This window comes from Tauraco erythrolophus, chromosome 14 (assembly GCF_009769465.1).
Source record: "Tauraco erythrolophus isolate bTauEry1 chromosome 14, bTauEry1.pri, whole genome shotgun sequence".
In the NCBI taxonomy this organism is placed as follows: Eukaryota; Metazoa; Chordata; class Aves; order Musophagiformes; family Musophagidae; genus Tauraco; species Tauraco erythrolophus.
In genome coordinates this window covers 22,481,520-22,501,291 of record NC_141478.1, presented here as the reverse complement: position 1 = coordinate 22,501,291, position 19,772 = coordinate 22,481,520, and the positions used below count along the sequence as shown (strand labels likewise).

General features: G+C 63.0%; 1 protein-coding gene across 1 annotated transcript; it reads right to left on the bottom strand.

Moving 5' to 3' along the window:
• Window positions 1–756: 756 nt before the first annotated feature.
• On the bottom strand, window positions 757–18,467 carry CELF6 (CUGBP Elav-like family member 6). Its single transcript, XM_086620147.1, is given in 13 exon segments — window positions 757–884; window positions 2,154–2,297; window positions 2,410–2,490; window positions 3,362–3,424; window positions 3,685–3,834; window positions 3,928–4,072; window positions 4,456–4,599; window positions 5,069–5,148; window positions 5,282–5,326; window positions 5,329–5,409; window positions 6,918–6,966; window positions 14,582–14,664; window positions 18,212–18,467. Coding segments are annotated over 13 exon segments (1,449 nt in total).
• Window positions 18,468–19,772: the final 1,305 nt, after the last annotated feature.

Below are 19,772 nucleotides of genomic sequence, written 5' to 3'. Positions count from 1 at the left end.
CTCTTTTCCTCGTTTCTCCTGGGAAATCGGTAGCAGCAAATGAGTGCTTTAAAAAAAAAACCCAAAAGACCAACAAAGGTAGATCGTATCCCGGCTGCCCGGTGCCGTCAGCTTTTCTCCCGGCAAGGGATTCGGTGAGTCCCGGCGAGTGGCCGGCGGCGAATCTCAGCCCCGGAGCTGCATCGTTCTCCTCCTTCCTCGTCTTTCCTCGCTCTCTTGTTCCCGTTAAGTAACAAACAAGACCGGTTTGGGAAAAAAAATATCAAAAAAAAGAAAAGCTACGACCAGAATGGCTCTCTTCTTCGCCGTTTTCTCCATCGCCTCCTCCTCTTCTTCCTCGTCTTCCTCCTCCTCTTCCCTCCTCCGGGATGCGTTGCAAAGAAAGAGAGTTACGGGTTTGGATACTGCACTTGGGGAAGGGGAAAGTCGTCAGACACCGCAGGACGCCCGACCTGCAAAACAGCGAAGGGGCCGTCAGCGTGTGTCCTGGGGGAAGGAGGGAGGGAGGACGGAGAGCGGGACGGAGAGCGAGACCCAAACCCCAGTCTGAACCACACACGCCGACGGGCGCAGAGACCCCCACACACACACTCAAGGACATTTTTTGGAGAAAACATGGCACTTGTGATGCTTCAGGTGAGCCCAGCCCCACTGCCAGGTCCCCCAAGGGCAACGCAGGGGGTGCAGTGGGGCCAGGGGAGCCCCCCCAGCGCTGTTTCCCCCCTCACCTCTCCGCAGGGCCAGGGTGAGCACGGGTCAGTAGGGTCTGTTGGCATCTTTCGGCCGCTTTAGCTGGACTTTTAGCCTCTTCATGCCGATCTGGAAGCCGTTCATGGCCTGAATGGCTGCCTGAGCGCTCGTCGGATTGTCAAAACTGACGAAACCTGGGGACGAGGGACAGGGTGGCACAGGAGTTTGTCACCATAAACATCACGGGTTCAACGGAGGCATGGAAATCCCATGGGATGCTCCTGCTGGCAGCCTCGGGTGGAGCTCCAGCTTGCAGGGCTGGGAGAGGGGGATCGTGGCGTAACAGCGCAGCCCCAGACTGCGGGGGGCACTGGGTGATGGGCTGATGGCATCTTTGGGGACACCAAGGTCTGCAGGGACATCGAGGTGATAGGGCCTGTGGGGACACCAGCATGGTCCACAGCGACACCGGAGTGGTCTGCAGGGCCACTAAGGTGATGAGATTTGTGGGGTCACTGGGGCGACAAGGTCTATCAAAGCAATGAGAACTGCAGGGACACCGAGGTGAGCAGCTGTGGGGGCACCAGGACAGGATGTGCAGGCTCATGGGACACAGATGACAGTCTGCAGAGACATCAAGGTGACCTCCAAAGACACTGGGGTGACAGGGTCTATGGGGACACCAAGGTGAGCAGGTCAGTGGAGATACTAAGGTGACAGGGTCTGTGGTGGCACCAGGGTGACAGGGTCTGCAGGGACATTGGGGTGCGAGCAGAACTATATCGACACCAAGGTGATGAGGTCTGGGAACACCAAGGTGATGGGATTTGTGGGGCCACCAAAGTAACAGAGGCTACAGGGACACCACGGTGACAGGTCTGCAGGCCAAAGCGTGCTGGTGAGCCGATGCAGTGGTGGTGAGCGGTGGCCAGCCCTCTCCAGCGGGCACGCGGGCAGCTGGGCTGAGGACACATGGGACAGCGTAAAAGCGGGCAGCAAGAGGGTACAGCCCTCTGTCCCAGCACGGCATGGGACAAAAAAATCTGTCTTTTGGCCCCAGGATGGACAGCCATGTTGCTCCAGCACCTCTTGGTGCTGCCCAAGCTGGACTTCCAAGCTGGGATGTCAGGGAGAGCTGGACCCCTGAGATGGGATGTCAGGGAGAGCCAGGATTCCTGAGATGGGGACCAGAGAGGGCTGGAATTCCAAGTTGGGGACATCAGGGAGAGCTGGACCTCTAAGCTGGAGACCAGGGAGAGCCGGATCCCTGAGCTGGGACATCAGGGAGAGCTGGATTCCCAAGCTGGGACATCAGGGAGAGCTGGACTCACGAGCTGGGACATCAGGGAGAGCCAGACCCCCGAGCTGGGACATCGGGGAGAGCCGGACCCCCGAGCCAGGACATCAGGGACAGCCAGACCCCCGAGCCAGGACATCGGGGAGAGCCGCACACCGGGACTTACCAAAGCATTTACTCTGGTTGGTGGCACGGTCCACAAAGACTTTGGCAGAGATGACATTGCCGAAAGGCAAGAACATCTGCGTGAGCTCCGCGTCCCCGAACTCCTGGGGCAGGTGATAAATAAACAGGTTACAGCCTTCGGGACCTGGGTGACACACAAAGGACAGCCGCACGTCAGCCACGAGGCGGGGGTCACCCCGGGGACGGGGAGCGAGGAGCCGCCGGCCCCGCGGCGGGTGCCCCCCACAACCCCTCACCTTCTCGCTGCTGCTGCGGGATGATGGGTGCTTGCTGGGGAAAGGCTTGGCTGATGGGCGCGTAGGCGGTGGGATACGCTGCTGGAAGAGAGAAGCACGGAGCTGAGGCCCCGGTGACCATCCCAGCATCAGGAAGGGCTGGGGATGGGGATGTCCCCTGCTGCCACCCTCGATGGAGGTGCCTCTGCTGCCCCAGGGCTGCTGGCTCTGCCCTTCCCACCCCTGCCAGCATGGCCCTGGCCTCCCGGCACGCCAGGGATACGGGAACAGCTCTCCCAGGAGGGACGTTGGTGGCAGCACTAATATGGCCTCAAGGTTGAGGCAAGCCAGCACTTTTGGTTGAAAAAAACCCAACAATTAGGGGTCTAAAACTTGATCATTCTGTTGAAAATCTGAAAATCGCTGCTAGTGCTCCTAATTAAATAACTGCTGGGCTCGACATACTTCCACAGGATGCTTTCACTCCCTTCTCTGTGCGACCCATCTCCCCGGCCATCGGATTCGGCCACGTGACAAACATCCGAGGATTCCTGATGTGCCTCCACAGCTGTCTCTACCAGCAGGCTGGCGTGTCGGCAGGATCCAGCATGGAGCCAGCTCTCCATCACCACCCAAACCTCACCCTCTCTCCTGGGTACCACTGCCAGCTCTCCCCCTTGGAATTATCTCAGCCCGGTGGGCATTAAAACTCACTTTCCTCCATCCAAAATTTGCACGGAGGGTCGTGCTGGGAGCACATCCATGTTGCTGAGGATCAGGGGACGGTGCACTACATGAGCTGCCCTGGAGCTCCTGCCAGGGTACTGCACCCCACGCTCACCACCTTGATCCGTACCCAAACACGCTGCCCCAATCCTGCTGCTCAACCCCCAAGGTGACGTCCACCTCCCAAAAATCAGGGTGAGGAGCAAAGAAGGGAGAGAGGGAAGAAGTGCAAAGCAAAGTTCGAGACCTGCATAGTGCTGCATGCCTGCGTAGGCTTGCTGGAGGGGATCTGCCACCGTGGGGCTTTGAGCTGGGAAGAGAAAAGACGGGAGAAGGAAGAGAGAAATAAGCACGAGGAACCCAGGGATGAGCAACTCCCGTGGGAGAGAGCTCTTGGCCAAGCACCGCCGCGGAGGGGCAGAGCCGCTCCCCGCTGTTTCATAGGAGACGAGAGCATCGGTGCACGGCGAGACCATCCGGCACGTTCCCGGGGTGCCGCGTGAGCCGAGCACGCGGCCCCGGCCCCGGGGGGACGTGGCGAGCCCCCGGGCAGGCTGGGAGGAGGGTTACCTGGGTAGGGGTGGATGCCGTTGGTGTAGATGGTCTCGGAGGCGGGCTGCCCGTTGGTCTGCGGAGGCAGCGGGCTGAAGCCGTTCACCCCGATCGGCGTGGCGATGCTGGGCACGGGCGCCGTGCTGATGCCGGGAGGGGTGCTCGTTCCTGCGGGAGGGAGGCGTCAGCGCCGGCAGCCCCCCCTCGAGGACGTTAAGAAGGACTGGGGGGGGGCGGTACAAACAGAGGTGGGGGTCATACCTGAAGAGGGGGTGAGGGGGGCGGCCACCAGCCCGCTGACGTTGAAGGCGGCCATCTGCTGCATCTGGGCAGCGGCGATGGCGGCCATGGGGTTCAGGCAGGTCCCCTGCGCGGCTGCCATCAGGGCCGCTTGCTGCTGCATGATCTTAAGGAAAGAAAGGTGGGAAAAGGGGGAAAGCGAGCGAGAGGCAGAGAGGAGGATGAATTAGCATCTCCCCTCTGCACCGCGCACAGGGGCTCGAAGGGGTAAATGCCGCCCGCTGTCAGACCCAGGGCCAGAAAGAGGTTTAGGTGACACTAAAAAAAGTGATATATGGGACTGCTGCGCCCTACAGCCATACCACCCTCACCCTGGGCAGAGGTGAAGCCCTCTGTTGTGCCCCAAAATGGGGATACACCAACCCCATTGAGCATCCGCACCCACTGGCACTGGTCCCATCCCACAGATGTTTCCATGGGAAAAAACAGCCCCCTCCAACCGCAGAGGTCCCCAAAAACCCCCGGGTCCTGGCCGGTGCCAGCTCCTACCGCTTGCGTATAGGCGCCGTAGGCACCAAACTGGATGGTCATGGGGTTGAAGATGCCCAGCTGCCCCGCCATCTGATGCATCCGCCGCAGGGTCCTCTCCTTATCCGTGTCCGCAAACTTCACCACCAGGCTGGACGAGGCGCCCTGGGACGGGGGGAAGATGGGGCTGACGGTGGGGGCCCCAGCCATGCCCCCAAAATGTCACCACGCTCTGGGGAGGGACGCGCTGGCTTGCAGCTGGCCGCAGCATCCTCGGCCCTGGGGACGCTGCCCGGCTTGGCAGCAGCAACCAGCGATCGATGCGCGGTTTAATTATAGCTGGTTTTTCTCCCCGGCGGCGGCTCCCTGACCTCGGTTTCCTTTTTCCCCCCTCCTCATTCACAATTTCGACCTTGGGCGTTAATTAAACAGCCCCTTTCTCCAGCGTGGAGGGGACCGGCCGTGCGCGCCCACCCCCAGCGCCCAGGCAAGGATGAACCTCGGGGTGATGCGGCCAACAAATTGCCGGTCTGTAGGATTTTGATCCAATTAGACAGAGGAGCAAATGAGCTGGTGATTGGATTACGCGGGCAGCACTGGGTCGAACGGGGCAGGGCGAGAGCCTGGCACTTACCGGCATGGTTTGGCTGCCGTGCAGGCTGTTGATGGCAGCCTGCGCCTCGGCGTGGCTGCCGTATTTCACAAAGGCACAACCTAAGGACAGAGAGGGGACACCGGAGAGGTGGGATTCGGCCGCTGCGGGAGCCAGCGCTGCCCGGCCGGTGGCTCCCACCCCCCATGGGTCCTGGCAGCCCGCAGGGTGCTCAGCCAGCTCCCCAAAACCCACCTTTGCTGGCTCCGTCGGGTCCTCGGAGGATGGTGCACTCCTCGATTGGCCAAAGGGCTCGAAGAGGCGCCGGACGTCATCCTCGCTCTGCTGCTTCCCCAGCATGCCCACAAAGAGCTTCCTGTCTTCTAAAAACAAACCGAGCCCGTCGGAGAGCGGGACCTCACTCACCATCCCTGGTTTGCAAATGTTTGCGGAACGCCGGAGAGCCCAGGGAGGGAGTGATGCCGATCCGACGGCAAAGACTCAGGGTTTATCACCTCCATCCTACAAAATCCGCGAGTTTTCGGGGTGGAGAAACCCCTCCTGCAGGGGAATTGCTGGGGGGGTGAAGGCGGGAAGAGCCGGCTCCCGCTTCAGGGACCGGACCTGGGGCTTTTCCCGAGGGTTGAGGAGGCCACTTCCCCAGCATCCATGCGGGATGCGGCTGGGAGACAAAGAGAGCCCGCGAAACAGCGGCGATCACCTTCGTATGATCGACTCGCGGCACAACCCGCAGCCTCCGGCCGTGCCCGGGGGACATAAATAACCCAACAGGAGAGAAGGGAGAGTAAATAATGAGAATCTCATGATTATTATCAGCATCTGTCTTGCGCAGCCGCGCGCTCCCGCCGCGCGCTAATGGCATTTGACAAAGAAAATAAGGTGCCTTGTCACGAGCGTTGCCGGGGAAAGAAATAAATAATGGCAGGAGACGATTAATGCTCTGTCCGTTAAGGTACGGGAAAATTAGTTAAGGGAATAAGGCTCGTGCGTTGTCTCGTTAAACATAACCATTCTCCCAGCGCAGGCGGCGGAGGGGAGCGGGCTCGGCGGGCGAGCATCGCCTCCCGGCCTCGGGGGCCGGAGCCGGGCGCCTGAGCTCACCCATCGATTTTTAATCCGTCACCAATTACGCCCGGTAAGTGGGTAATTTATTCGCCAGGTCCCTCTGGGATGTGGCAGGACCAGCTTGCGTGGTGGTTAGTATCGTGTTTTGAGTAGGGGGATATCTGCCCCGGCCGTCCCGCCCAGGGCACGCGGTCCCACGCCAGCGTCCCGCGTATCCGAGCGTGCCTACGCGCCTGGCGCTTGCTGGTGGCACCAGGAGCATTGCGGGGTTTCGATCCGATTCCTGCAATTTTGCTCAAATGATCGACTCAGCCTGGAAACGCCGCAGCCCCGCGAGCTGCAAACGCCCACGGAGAATTTGGGGGGGGCCGGGGGGGGGCGGTTTCTGTTTGAGAGGGACTCAGGCCACGTGCGGCCGACTCCTGCACCCCGACTCTGCCGGGGTCCCCACAGGCAGCTCCAGGCAGGTAATCAGGCTGTTGGATAGACGAAGCGGGGTTGTTGGAGAGCGGCTGGCTGGCACTCTGTGTGGCATGACGTCAGGATGCTCGTGGTATGACATCAGGACATCCTCAGCGTGACGTCAGGATGTTCTCCACAGCGAGCCAGGCAGGGAGAGCCAAGACGGCGTTTGCTCCACGCTCGGGTTTGGATGCCACCGCCAAAGGCAGCTCCTTTCGCAGGTTTCTCTGCAAACAAACCTCCCCGCGGCAGCCCGCGCGATGCCACTGTGTCCTCCGTCACCTCCCCGGTGGCCCTGTGCCCCCCCTGCCCGCGCAGGGCAGCCGGGGAACGGGGGACCTACCTCCTCGGCCCTCGCTGTCGGCCGGCTTCACCTGGATGGGGCGGTTCATCTGCAACACACAAGCGGGAGCGAGCGGTCAGTGGCGACGCCGTGTGCCCCCCCTGAACCCTTTCCGTAGGGAACAGCAGGATTTGGCCCCAGCCTGGCACAGGGTGCCAGGGCGAGGAGCAGGGGATGGACCTGCAAGAACAGAGCCGGGGCTCGTGGCCACACCGAACCGGGGACGCCGCGGGTGGAGGGCGACGCTACGGCCCTGGGGATGGGCACCTGGTGCCGCAGGCGCCCGCCGGGCCGCCGGTGCCAGCTTTGGCCGCCTGCCCGCTTTCCTCGACTGCAAAGGACTGCAGAGGCAGCAGCAGCACCCAGCCGGCCCCGGCCCCTCCGGCAGCACCGCCACCGCTCTCCTTTTCCCCAATTCTCACCCAATTTCGGCCTCCTCCCGCGCGTCGCCGCCACGTGCACCCACAAGCGTCGACACGCGTGTGCGGCACGACACGCCGGGCCGGCACACGGTCCTGGCCCGCTGCCACACGGAGCCATTTCTCCTCCTCTCTCCCCCTCCTTTTCCCCCCTCTTTTAGCCGAAAAATGCTACAATTACGGCCGTTTCCACGGCAACAAGCGTGCTTCCCCCGCGATGCTGCGGAGCCGGAGCCATGTGCTCGATGGGGTCGTCACGGCAACGGCGGGATGTCAGGCATGACGGGGCGGGTGTGCGCGCACACGTACACGGCTCAAGCGCGCACAGGGACAGCCGCGCACACGCGTGCTCCTGGCGCGCCCACGCGGGTGTGTACCCCCACCCTGGAGCTCCCCCTGTGCACCCCCGGAGGGGGTCCCCGAATCTAGGGGCTGGGTGGAGGCAGCACCAGCTCCCAACCCCCCACCCCGGGGTGAGGAAGAGGATGGTTAAGGAAGAAGAGGAGGGAGGTTTCCACAGCAACCGCCTCGTCTCCAGGGAAACGCGGGGAGAGATGTCAGCGCAGAGCCGGGGATGCTCCAGGGAGGGGACCGGGTCCCCAGCAGCCATGGGGTGGCACTGAGGGACACAGGGGCTGCCCTCGCGTCACCCATCGTGTCACTGGTCCCCCCAAACACCCACCCCATCCCTTGCACCGGGGCAGGATGCGGCTCATCCCAAAGCCAAGAGGCTGTGACAGCACAGAGACCTGTGGGACCGACATCCCCCCGTCGCCCACGCCCCTGCCATGACCAGGAGGAGAGAACTCCATTGTTTTGGGGAGGGGGACACGCTGCCCGCTCCCTCCACACCGACCCACCAGTCCCATTTACTGATGCCATGGCCTTTGATGGAATAAATTTCCCGTGCCCGCTGCTGTATGCTTAATGCAATAAACCCGGCGAGTATGATTTAGAATAACATTTACGGAGCCGCAGAGTGTCATTTTGATGTGTCTCCCGTCTCCGCTCGCCGGTTATTAAACCATATTGATTCGCCAGGAGCGGCCGATGTTTATAAATGTCAGGCCTCAGGGACCGGCTAACCTACCCCAGGGCTCCCGCACCGCGTCGGGGAGAAACCGCCCCGGGCTGTGGACACTGCCGAAAGGGGGTACGGCACCCCTGGCATCACCCTGTGCCCACCTCGGGGCGCTTGGTGCCTCCCTGCACCAAGGTGGCACAGGCGGACGGCGTGGGCAGCCAGACCGTCTCTTGTGCCTGGTTGTCCGGCGCCCGTCTGTCCGTCTGTCCCCACAGCACCCCTGCACTCACACCGTCACCCAGCCACCCGCTGCTGCCCAACAGCCAACCAACCACCCAGCTGTCTCCCCCTGCTCCTGACACCCATCCATCCATCCCCCAACACCCATCTGTCCATTCACCCATCCCTGACACCCACACAACCACCCATCCACCCATCTCCCCCCAAGATTCGCCCACCAATTCACCCATCCATCCCCCAACACCCATCCCCATAGCACCCATCCATATCCTCAACACCCATCCATATCCCCAACACCCATCCATCCCAGCAGCACCCTTACACCAGCCCAACCACCCCCCATCTCCCTACCACCCCCATAGAACCCATCCCTCTGCCCCCATAGCACCCATCCATCCACCCCCAACTGCCACCCATCTCCCCCCCGACCCATCCCTGCACACCCCAAGGACACGCTGACACATACAGGAGCCCCTTTCCGGGGTGCCCCAGCACCCACTAGTCACCATCACCCGTGGGTGCCCCACAGAGCTACAGCACCCCACGGCCAAACCACTGGTGTGCTACAGCGCGAGGGCGTCACCACCGGTTCTTAAAGCACCACCTGACCCCTTGGGTGCTGTCACCCACCCTAATTCAGAGCCCCCCAACAGCCTGGGCACCGGGGAGAGCCAGCCCACAGTGAATCACTGCGGGGGACCTGCCCCATGGGACGGGGTCACTTCTGACCCTTGCTTCTTCCCCCGTGTCCCCCTCCTCCTCGCACCCAACAGCCGGAGGATCCGAATGAGCTGAGACAGAGGCATCAAGTGACGTTGGAGGAGTGGGTGTCCATGGGAGCCCGGTGCCTATGTCACCCAGGGGGTCCCCAGGCAGCCAACACCCAGTGCAGGGAGACAGGCGCTGGGCTACAGGCAGCCACCCATCACAGGAATACCCTGCCGTTGTGGGAACACCCTGCCGGAGCGCCGGCGAGGGGACACAGCTGGCCTGGGGACAGTCACAGCACCCCACGACCCCGCACAGCCGCACGACCGTCCCAGCACCCGCCGGCGCACAACCGCACACCCCTACAGCCGCGCTCCCGCACACCTCCGAGCACAACCGCAGCCCCACACACGGCATCCTCCGCGCACCATCCACCCGCCCACGGCCGCACGCTCGCCTTGGCAACCCCCCCCCTGCACAACCGGGCACCCACACAGCCGCACGCTTGCACCCACGCACAGCCGTACATCCGTCCCAGCGCGACTGCGCACCCACGTGCAACCACACACCTGCCCCAGCCTGGTCCCGTGTACACCAGCACACGACACCCCTACACACACACCCGCCCCGAGCCCAGGGTCCTTGTGAGCACCCACCCACCCACCTGGCACCCACAGCATCCTGCTCGCAGCTGTGGACCCTGCAAAACAACAAGCACGCACACGTGGGTGCACAGCCAGCACCAGCACCCATGCTGGGCAAGGACACGACAGCCCGTGCCTCAGTTTCCCCACTGTGGCAGTGGGACCCTCTCCAGACGCACGGATGCACAGTGCTGGACACCACCCCTGGACGGCCACAGCTCTCCCCCAACAGCACCCATACCCTGTCCCCACCACCACCCACACAACACCTGTCCACACACACACGCTCTGCTCACACCCGGTGTGTGCACACACACACATGCACACGCTTACACACCCACCACCCCCCCTGGGTGCCCCCCAGGCCCACGTACACCCACATCCCACCACCGCCCGCACAATCGCTGGGCGCAAAGACACCCTGAGCACCTGCTTACACACACACACACAGCCACCGACACGCTTGCACACCCACCGTCCCCGGGTGCAACCGCTCCCCACCAACACCCACTCGCGCACACCCCGGGGGGGAAAACTGTACCCCTGAACCATCCGTGGGTGCAACACCCCCTGAGCACACCCCCTTGCACACCTGCAACCACCCACTCACCCACTCACAACCCAGGGTGGAAAAATACACCCCCCAGCCAACAGGCAGACCAGCCCTGGGTGCAGATACACCCTTCTCACCACCACAGCCATGCACACGCTCCATCCCTGCCTGCAAATACAGCCTGCACACCACCACCCACCACCACCGCCCCCCCGGGTGCACATACACCCTCCTCACCGACACCCACACTCGCACACAGCATCCTTGCGTGCAGATACACCCTCTTCACCAACGCTCCCCTGCCAACACCCTCCCCATCCATCCCTGGGTGCAGATACACCCTCCTCATCACCACACACACACACACGCTCACAACCCGCATCCCCGCGTGCAAATACACCCTCATCACCAACAACCGCCCTGCCAGCACATGCCAACCCATCCCTGGGTGCAGATACACCCTCCTCACCAACACCCACACTCCCACGCGCCACCCGTGGGTGCAGATGCACCCTTCTCACCAACACCCCCCATCCCCATCCCTGGGTGCAGGTACACCCCCCTCCCCAACCCAGACACACACACACACACCATCCCTGTGTGCACACACACCCCCCTCACCAACAGCCCCCCAGATACACCCTCCTCCCACCCCTGGGTGCAGCTACACCCCGCTCCCCAACACCCACACCCCCCCCCGCCGTGGGTGCAGGTACACCCTCAGCATCACACCAACTCCCCCTCCATCCCTGGGAGCACTACATCCCCCTCACCATCACCCCCCCGCTCCATCCCTGCGTGCAAATACGCCCTCCCCGGGTGCAAGCACCCCCCCCCACGCCGAAGCACCCCCGCCCCGAGGGTGCGGATGCCCCAGCGCACGCACAGGCTCCCGGATCGGGCCGGGCCGGGCCGAGCCGAGCCGAGCCGAGCCGAGCCGAGCCGAGCCGGCGGCAGACAAAGGCGGGGCCCTACCTCGATGCAGAGGATCTTGGACCCGGCGGGCACCCACAGCACGGGCGGCCGCGGCCCGGGCGCCGGCACCTGCGGCAGCTGCATGGCCCGGCCCGGCTCGGCGCGGCGCGGCTCGGCTCGGGCCGGCCCGACCCGGCTCCACCCGAGGCGGCTCGGCTCGGTCCGGCCCGATTCGGCTCGGCTCGGCTCGGCTCGCGCAGCGGCGCGCGGGAGGCGGGGCGGGGGGCGGGGCGGCCGCAGCCCCGCCGAGCCGGGCCGGGCCGGGCCGAGCCGAGGGGCGGGGCCGCGGGGGGACACGCCCCTTCCCCGCTGGGACACGCCCCCGCGCCGCGCTGGGGGCGGGGCCCGGCGGAGTCGGGGGGACCCGGGGGTGCGGAGCGCGGGTGTGCAGGGCTATAGGGGGTGCGCAGGGCTATGGGGGTGTGCACGGCTATAGGGGTGTGCAGGGCTATAGGGGGTGCGCAGGGCTATGGGGGTGTGCAGGGCTATAGGGGTGTGCACGGCTATGGGGGGTGTGCAGGGCTATGGGGGGTGTGCAGGGCTATGGGAGTGTACACGGCTATAGGGGGTGTGCAGGGCTATGGGGGTGTGCAGGGCTATAGGGGTGCGCACGGCTATAGGGGTGTGCACGGCTATAGGGGGTGTGCACAGATATAGGGGTGTGCACGGTTATAGGGGTGTGCACAGATATAGGGGGTGTGCACGGCTATAGGGGTGTGCATAACTATAGGGGTGTGCACGGCTATAGGGGTGTGCACAGATATAGGGGGTGTGCACGGCTATACGGGTGTGCAGAGCTATAGGGGGTGTGCACAGCTATAGGGGTGTGCAGGGCTATAGGGGGTGTGCACGGCTACAGGGGGTCTGCAGGGCTATAGGGGTGTGCACGGCTATAGGGGGTGTGCACAGATATAGGGGGTGTGCAGGGCTTTAGGGGTGTGCAGGGCCACAGGGGTGTGCACAGATATAGAGGGTGTGCACAGCTATAGGGGTGTGCACGGTTATAGGGGTGTGCAGGGCTATAGGGGTGTGCACAAATATAGGGGGTGTGCACAGCTATAGAGATGTGCATAGATATAGGTGTGTGCAGAGCTATAGGGGTGTGCATGGCTATAGCGGGAGTGCACGGCTATAGGTGTGTGCAGAGCTATAGGGGTTGTGCACAGCTATAGGGGTGTGCACAGATATAGGGGGTGTGCACGGCTATAGGGGTGTGCACGGTTATAGGGGTGTGCACAGATATAGGGGGTGTGCACGGCTATAGGGGTGTGCACGGCTATAGGGGTGTGCAGGGCTACAGGGGTGTGCACGGCTATAGAGGTGTTCACAGATATATGGGTGTGAGCGGCTCTAGGGGGTGTGCACGGCTATAGGGGTGTGCACGGCTATAGGGGTGTGCACGGCTATAGGGGTGTGCACGGCTGTAGGGGGTGTGCACGGCTATATGGGGGTGTGCATAGATGTAGGTGTGTGCAGAGCTAGAGGGGTGTGCAGGGCTATAGGGGGTGTGCACGGCTATAGGGGTTATGCAGAGCTATAGGGGTGTGCAAGGCTATAGGGGTGTGCACGGTTGTAGGGGGTGTGCACAGCTGTAGGGGTGTGCACAGATATAGGGATGTGCACGGCTATAGGGGTGTGCACAGATAAAGGGGTGTGCAGGGCTATAGGGGTGTGCACAGCTGTAGGGGTGTGCACAGCTATAGGCGTGTGCACAGCTATAGGGGTGTGCACAGATATAGGGGTGTGCAGGGCTATAGGGGTGTGCACAGATAAAGGGGTGTGCAGGGCTATAGGGGAGTGCACGGCTACAGGCATGTGCAGGGCTATAGGGGTGCACACAGATATCAGGGTGTGCACAGATATCGGGTTGTACACGGCTATAGGGGTGTGCACGGCTATAGGGGGTGTGCATGGCTACAGGGGTGTGCACAGCTATAGGGAGTGTGCACGGCTATAGGGGTGTGCACCAATATAAGGGGTGTGCACAGCTATAGGGGTGTGCACGGTTATAAGGGTGTGCACGGCTATAGGGGTGTGCACAGATATAAGGGGTGTGCACAGCTATAGGGGTGTGCACGGTTATAAGGGGTGTGCACGGCTATAGGGGTGTGCTGTGGCATGCTGGGTGTGTATACAAGCACACATGGGGATGCACAAGCAAAGAGGGGTGTGCACAAGCACAGTGCTGTGTGTACCAGCACCCAGGAGTGGACACGGGCACACAGGGGTGTGTGCACAAGCACAGAGGTGTGCACGGGGGGGTGCACAGCTACAGGGAGCGTGCACAAGCACAGAGGTGTGCACGGGGGGGTGCACAGCTACAGGGAGCATGCACAAACACAGAGGTGTGCACGGGGGTGTGCACAGCTACAGGGAGCGTGCACAAGCACAGGGGGGTGCGCACACAGGCACCTGCCCAGATGCAGCTGTGCAGACGCACACCCACGTGCACAGAGGGTGTGCACAGATGTGTGCCCACGCAGAGGCACATGCCCGCACACCTGTGTGCAAGCGTGTGCTCACGCACACGTGCCTGTGCTCACCCCGTGCTGGAGAGCGAGGTGAGAAACGAGCAGCTACAGCTGGGGAAGGAACAACCACACACCTCGCACACGTGCGTGTGCGCACGCGGATGTGTGTGATGAGGAGGGGACACAAGCAAACCGGTGACGTGCAGGCAGGAAAGACACCAGGCAAGGTGGCTGGCCTGACCCTGCACCTCCTTGGGGTTGTTGAAGCAGGCTGTTAACTCTTAAGCCTACTGATGCCGCAAAGCACCACCAGCAGGAGTGTGGCTCGGGAAGCCACGTCCCGCTCCGCCAGCTCCGCGCACCCAATGCAGGGATCGATATTTACGGGCCCCGGCGCTTTCCCCAGCCAACCTGCGGCCCTATTGATTTTTATTTAGGCGAATAATTAAATATTTATTTTCACTTTGTTAAGCTCGGGAGGTCGGAGCCCGCAGAAAGCGCAACAGCACGCGGGCGGCAGGAAAATCAATGCCTCGGTTTGCGGCCGCTGGAGCGGCTCCTGCGCCCGCGCCTCGGGCAGGTGGCACCGGCCCCCAGCCCACCTCACCCCGCGCCCCCGGCGTCACTTACCCCTGGCAGCGTCTTCTGCTCATGCAGGGCGCTCTGTGCCTTCAGGGCCGAGTCGCGGGCGCAGTAGGTGAGGAAGGCACAGCCTGAGGAGATGGGGAGATGAGGTCAGTGTCCGGCCTGGCATCACCACAAAGCCCCGGGCACACGGAGAACTGGCGGCGCGGCTAATACGGAGTTGGGGTGTCTCGGCACCCTGGCACCCAGCATCCTGGCACTGCGGTATCCAGCACCCCAGCACCCTGGCACTCTCACATCCAGCACGCTGGCACCCTGGCATCCAGCAACGCAGCACCCTGGCATCCTGGCACCCAGCACTTTAGCACTCTGATATCCAGCACCATGGCATCCTGGCACCCAGCATCCTGGGACCCTGGCACTCTGATATCCAGCACCCTGGCGTCCTGGAACCCACCACCCTGGCACACAGCATCCTGGGACCCTGGCACTCTGATATCCAGCACCACGGCACCCTGGCACCCAGCACCCTGGCACTCTGATATTCAGCACCCTGGCATCCTGGAATCCAGCACCCTGGCACTCTGATATCCAGCACCATGGTATCCTGGTACTCTGGCACCTTGGCACCCAGCACCCTGGCACTCTGATATCCAGCACCATGGTATCCTGGTACTCTGGCACCTTGGAATCCAGCACCCTGGCACTCTGATATCCAGCACCATGGTATCCTGGTACTTTGGCACCTTGGCACCCAGCACCCTGGCACTCTGATATCCAGCACCATGGTATCCTGGTACTCTGGCACCTTGGCACTCTAACATCCAGCACCACGGCACCCTGGCACCCAGCGCTCTGGCACCCTGGCATCCTGGCACCCAGCACACCTGGCACCCTGGCACTCAGCACCCTGGTGCCCTGGCACTCTTGACATCCAGCACCCTTGGCATCCTGGCATCCAGCACCCTGGCACCCATCACCCCACCAGCCAGGTAGGCACCGTCACCAGCGGGATCAGAGCTCAGCCCCGAAACAGGGAGGGAGATCTCGACGTGAAAGAGACGGAGCAGCGGGAGAAAAGAAGGAGCGAGAGCGGGCAGCGGGGCTGGCAGCTCCCGGGCAGTGCTGCTCCGGCCTCAGGCTCCGGAGAAAGCTGCAGCCCAAGTCCTCTGGGAAGCGGATCTCCAGGCGTAAAGGCCGCGTCTCCTGGCTTGCCGCCACGCTTCTCCTGGCCCCGAGCATCCTCCTCGGGATGAGACTCACGTGGCAGAGGCGCTCCGGTTCCTCCGACATCACGGCGCTTCGGGAATCGGGAATACGCTTGGGGCGAGGTTTTCCCACGCTGACTCACGCTGCCGAGCCGCTCGCTTGCCTGGAGCTGGTGGCGGCGCCGAGCGAGCCCTGGGGATGGGGGCCGGTTCTCTCCCCGCCATCTCTCCCGTTCCCGCGGGAGCATCCCGGGTCCCCGTGCTGCTGCCGCTCCCTCCCCGAGGGCTCCCCCCCGATTTGCCGGGGTCACATCCAAAAGCGTCTGGAAGTGATATTAAAACAGCAGCAAAACAGTTTCCCTTCAACAAAGTAAATATTTAATGAATAAAATTGACATTGATGCATTTTTAATATCGGCACAATTAAATCCGCCAGCTGATTAAGTATTAATAACTCTTAATAAGTACAATCAGCGTGCCTGGGAGGAGAGGGAGCGTGGCAGCGGGGCGGGGGGACGCCGCGGGATGGGGTCCCTCGCCCGCCTCGGCGTGCTGGGGACATCTGCCCTCGCGGGGAGCAAGGAGAGATCCCCCCCAGTTAAATCTTATCCCAGTGCGGGTGGAAAGGGGAGGTCAGCTCAGCGGCTCACGTCAGTCCTGGTGCCATTTCCAGTGTTTACCATGCGTAATCGAGTTGGCTTCCGCCTCTCCGCTCTTTTTTCCCCCTTTTTTTTTTTTTTTATTCCCCTGCAGGAGACGGTGTGGACGGTGCCTGGGCATTCTGGAGAAGTTCAGAGGGCTGGAACGGGAGCGATCCCGCTCCGGAGGCTGGCCGGGAGGAAGGATGCCGTTCGAATTAGAGGAGCATCCACAATTAAATCGCGTGTCTGGGCCACAGCGGCTGAAGCCGGTGCTGGAGGAAGCACGGAGAGGCCCAGCAAGGCACGAATCCCGTCGTTCGGGGCACGCAAGCAGCTTCAGAGGTGCCCGGAGACATTTCGATGGCCACGGTGCGGAGAACGGAGGAGTCCAGGTGGCCGCCCCACGGCCAAAGGGCACCAACGCAGAGACATCCACAAGCACCGAGTTTCAGCTTCCCAGGAAGTCCCAGCAAAGCGGGCGCTGCCCGCGGCACAGGGGCTCGGTGACAGCATGCAGAGGAGCGCGAGATCCTGTCTGGGTGACAACCGGGGTGTCCTGACCCCTCTCCGGTGCCACGGACTCCCGGCTCACGGGTGGAGGGTTCCATGAAGACCTTGGTGGTGCACTCGTGAGCCCGTCGGTGCACTGCTGCTCGGGGTGCCAGGTGCTCTGCACCCCGTGCCAGGATGCCAGCCAGGCTAGCAGTGACCCCAGTCCCGCTGCGTCACGGAGGCCTGGGGCACAGCGCAGGCAGGGAGCAGGCAGGTGGGTGCCCCCATCCGCAGTAGATGCCAGTAACTCAGTTGGGTGCCTCCATTCCAGGGGTTCTCCAACTCCAGGGGTGTGCCCCAATGTGGATGCCCCAATGCCAGACAGGTGCCTCCAAACCAAGCAGCTGCTCTAAACACTGATGGAGCGCTCCCAAGCCGGACAGCAGCTCCTAACCCCAGGTTGGTGTCTCCACCTCAGGTGGGCGCCTCCATCCAGGGGTACGTCCACCTTCGACCAGTGCCTCCACCTCAGGGGCACCCCAGTTTCAGGGATGCCCCACCTCAGGTGTACCCCACTCAGGGGTGCTCCGTAACAGGATGCCCCATACCGGGGTGCCCCCACATCGGAGGTGCCTCATACCAGTGTGACCCATACAGGGGTGCCTCCACCTCAGGGGTACCCCATTACCAGGGAGCCTCACCTTAGGGATTCCTCCATCTCAGCGTGCCCCATCTCAAGGGTGCCCCCAACCCAGGGGTACCTTCACGTCAGGGGTATCCCCAGCTCAGGGGTGTCCCATATCAGGACACTTCACCTCATGGGTACTTCCAGATCAAGGGTACCTCCACCTCGGGGGTGTCTCAACTCAGAAGTGCTCCATACTTGAGTGCCACGCTTCGGGGTGTCCCACGCGGGGGTGCCTCCACCTCGGGGGTACCTCCATCTCAGGAGTACCTCCATCTCCGGGGTACCTCCACCTCAGAGGTGCTCCGTACCAGTGTGCCGCACCTCATGGGTACCCCCCCATCAGGGATGTCCCACCTCAGGATGTCCCACCTGAGGGGCACCTCACCTCAAGGTGCTCCACCTCAGGGGTACCTCACCTCAGGGGTACCCCATCCTCGAGCGCCCCACCTCACGGGTTCCCCCACCTCGGGGCGCCCCACCTCAGGGGTACCCCTACCTCGGGGCGCCCCACCTCAGGGCGTCCCACCTCCCTCACCTCAGGGGTGCCTCACCTCAGGGCGCCCCACCCCGAGGGGTCCCCCCCCGCTCAGGGTGTCCCACCGGCGGCCGCCGGCGGGCGCGGAGCCCCCCCCGCCCCCCCCCGTACCTTTGTGCATGCCGGTGAAGCGATCCTTGAGCACGGTGAGCTCGTAGATGCGGCCGAACTCCTCGAAGAGCGGCTTGAGGTCGCTCTCCTCCAGGTTGCGCGGGATCTGCCCCACGAAGAGCTTGATGGCGTCGTGATCCTTCATGGCGATGGCGCCGGGCGGGCGGCTCAGCCCGTTCACCCGGCCGCTGTTCGCGGTGCTGAACGCCGCCCCCGCCTCCGCCGCCGCCGCCACGCCGCTCCCCGCCGCGGCCATGGCCCGCTCCGCCGCCGCCGCCGCCGCCGCCGCTGCGGGAGGCGCCCGCCGCCCCGCCCCGCCCCGCCCCGCCCCGCTCGGCGCCGCTCGGAACCGTTCGGAACCGCTCGGAACCGCTCGGCTCGGCTCGGCCCGGGCCTCTCGGCTCGCGCTCCTTTCCCGCCCCCCCCCCCCCGCCCCTCCTCCTCCTCCTGCTCCTCCTCCCCGCCCGCGCGCGCGGCCGCCAGCGGGCTGGTGACGTCAGCCGGCCGGCCCCGGCCAGACGCAAGGTATTAGCATAATGAGGGAGAGGCGGCCAATCAGGAGGGGCGGCTGGCAGCGGCGCGAGGCACCCCGGCTCCGCCCACTACTGCCCCCTGCCGGGCTGGCCCCGAACCCCTTCATCGCCGTCACCCTCCGTCATCCCCCGTCACCCTCCTGAGACCCCCCGTCACCCCGAGGCAGGGCCGGCCAAGGGGCTGAGCGACTTCCTGCCTTCTCCCCTGCAGCCCTCAGTAGGTTCCAGAGTTAACACCCTGCTCTTCCTCACCAGCCACCGCCTTCGAGCAGGATTTCAACACCCAGAAAAGGCTCAAAAGGGAAAATTTTGGCACTTCGCTGTGTTTTTCACTTCGATGGACCCCATGTCACTCCGGTTGTCCTGGGGTGGAGTGGGGGGGCCCTCGCCGAGCGGCGATGGGGGGAGGAGGGGGAGGGAAGCGCCTCCCTCCTGCATCCCCCGCCACTCTGAAAAATCTGTAATTAGACCAAACAGCTTTAATATCTGGTGCAATCGTTAATTAATTACTCCCAGAGCAGCAGCTGGACTGGGGGTGCCCGGCTTCCCCGGCGCACTGCCACGCGCGTGCAGACATGTGCAAGCATGTGTGAGTGTGCAAGTGTCTGCATGTATGTTGCAAGCATGTGCATGTTTGTGCAAATACGCACATGCATGCATGTTCAAGTGTGTGCAAGCACATGGATTGGTGTGCAAGTACATGATGCAAGTGCGTGCACATAGTTGCAAGCGTGCACACGTGTGCAAGTACATGCAAGCGTGAGCACAGGCACATGCATGCCTGTGCAACAGCACGTGAGCATGCACGTGTGCATGCATTTGCACGTGTGCGCAAGTGCACAAGCATCTGCATGGGTGCACGTGTTTGCAAGCACCCACGCGCACATGTGTGCAAGCATGTGCACGAGCGCACGTGTTTGCAAGCACCCACATGCACATGTGTGCAAGCATGCGCATGAGTATGTGTTTGCAAGCACCCATATATGCATGCACGTGCATGGGTGCACCTGTTTGCAAGGACTCACATG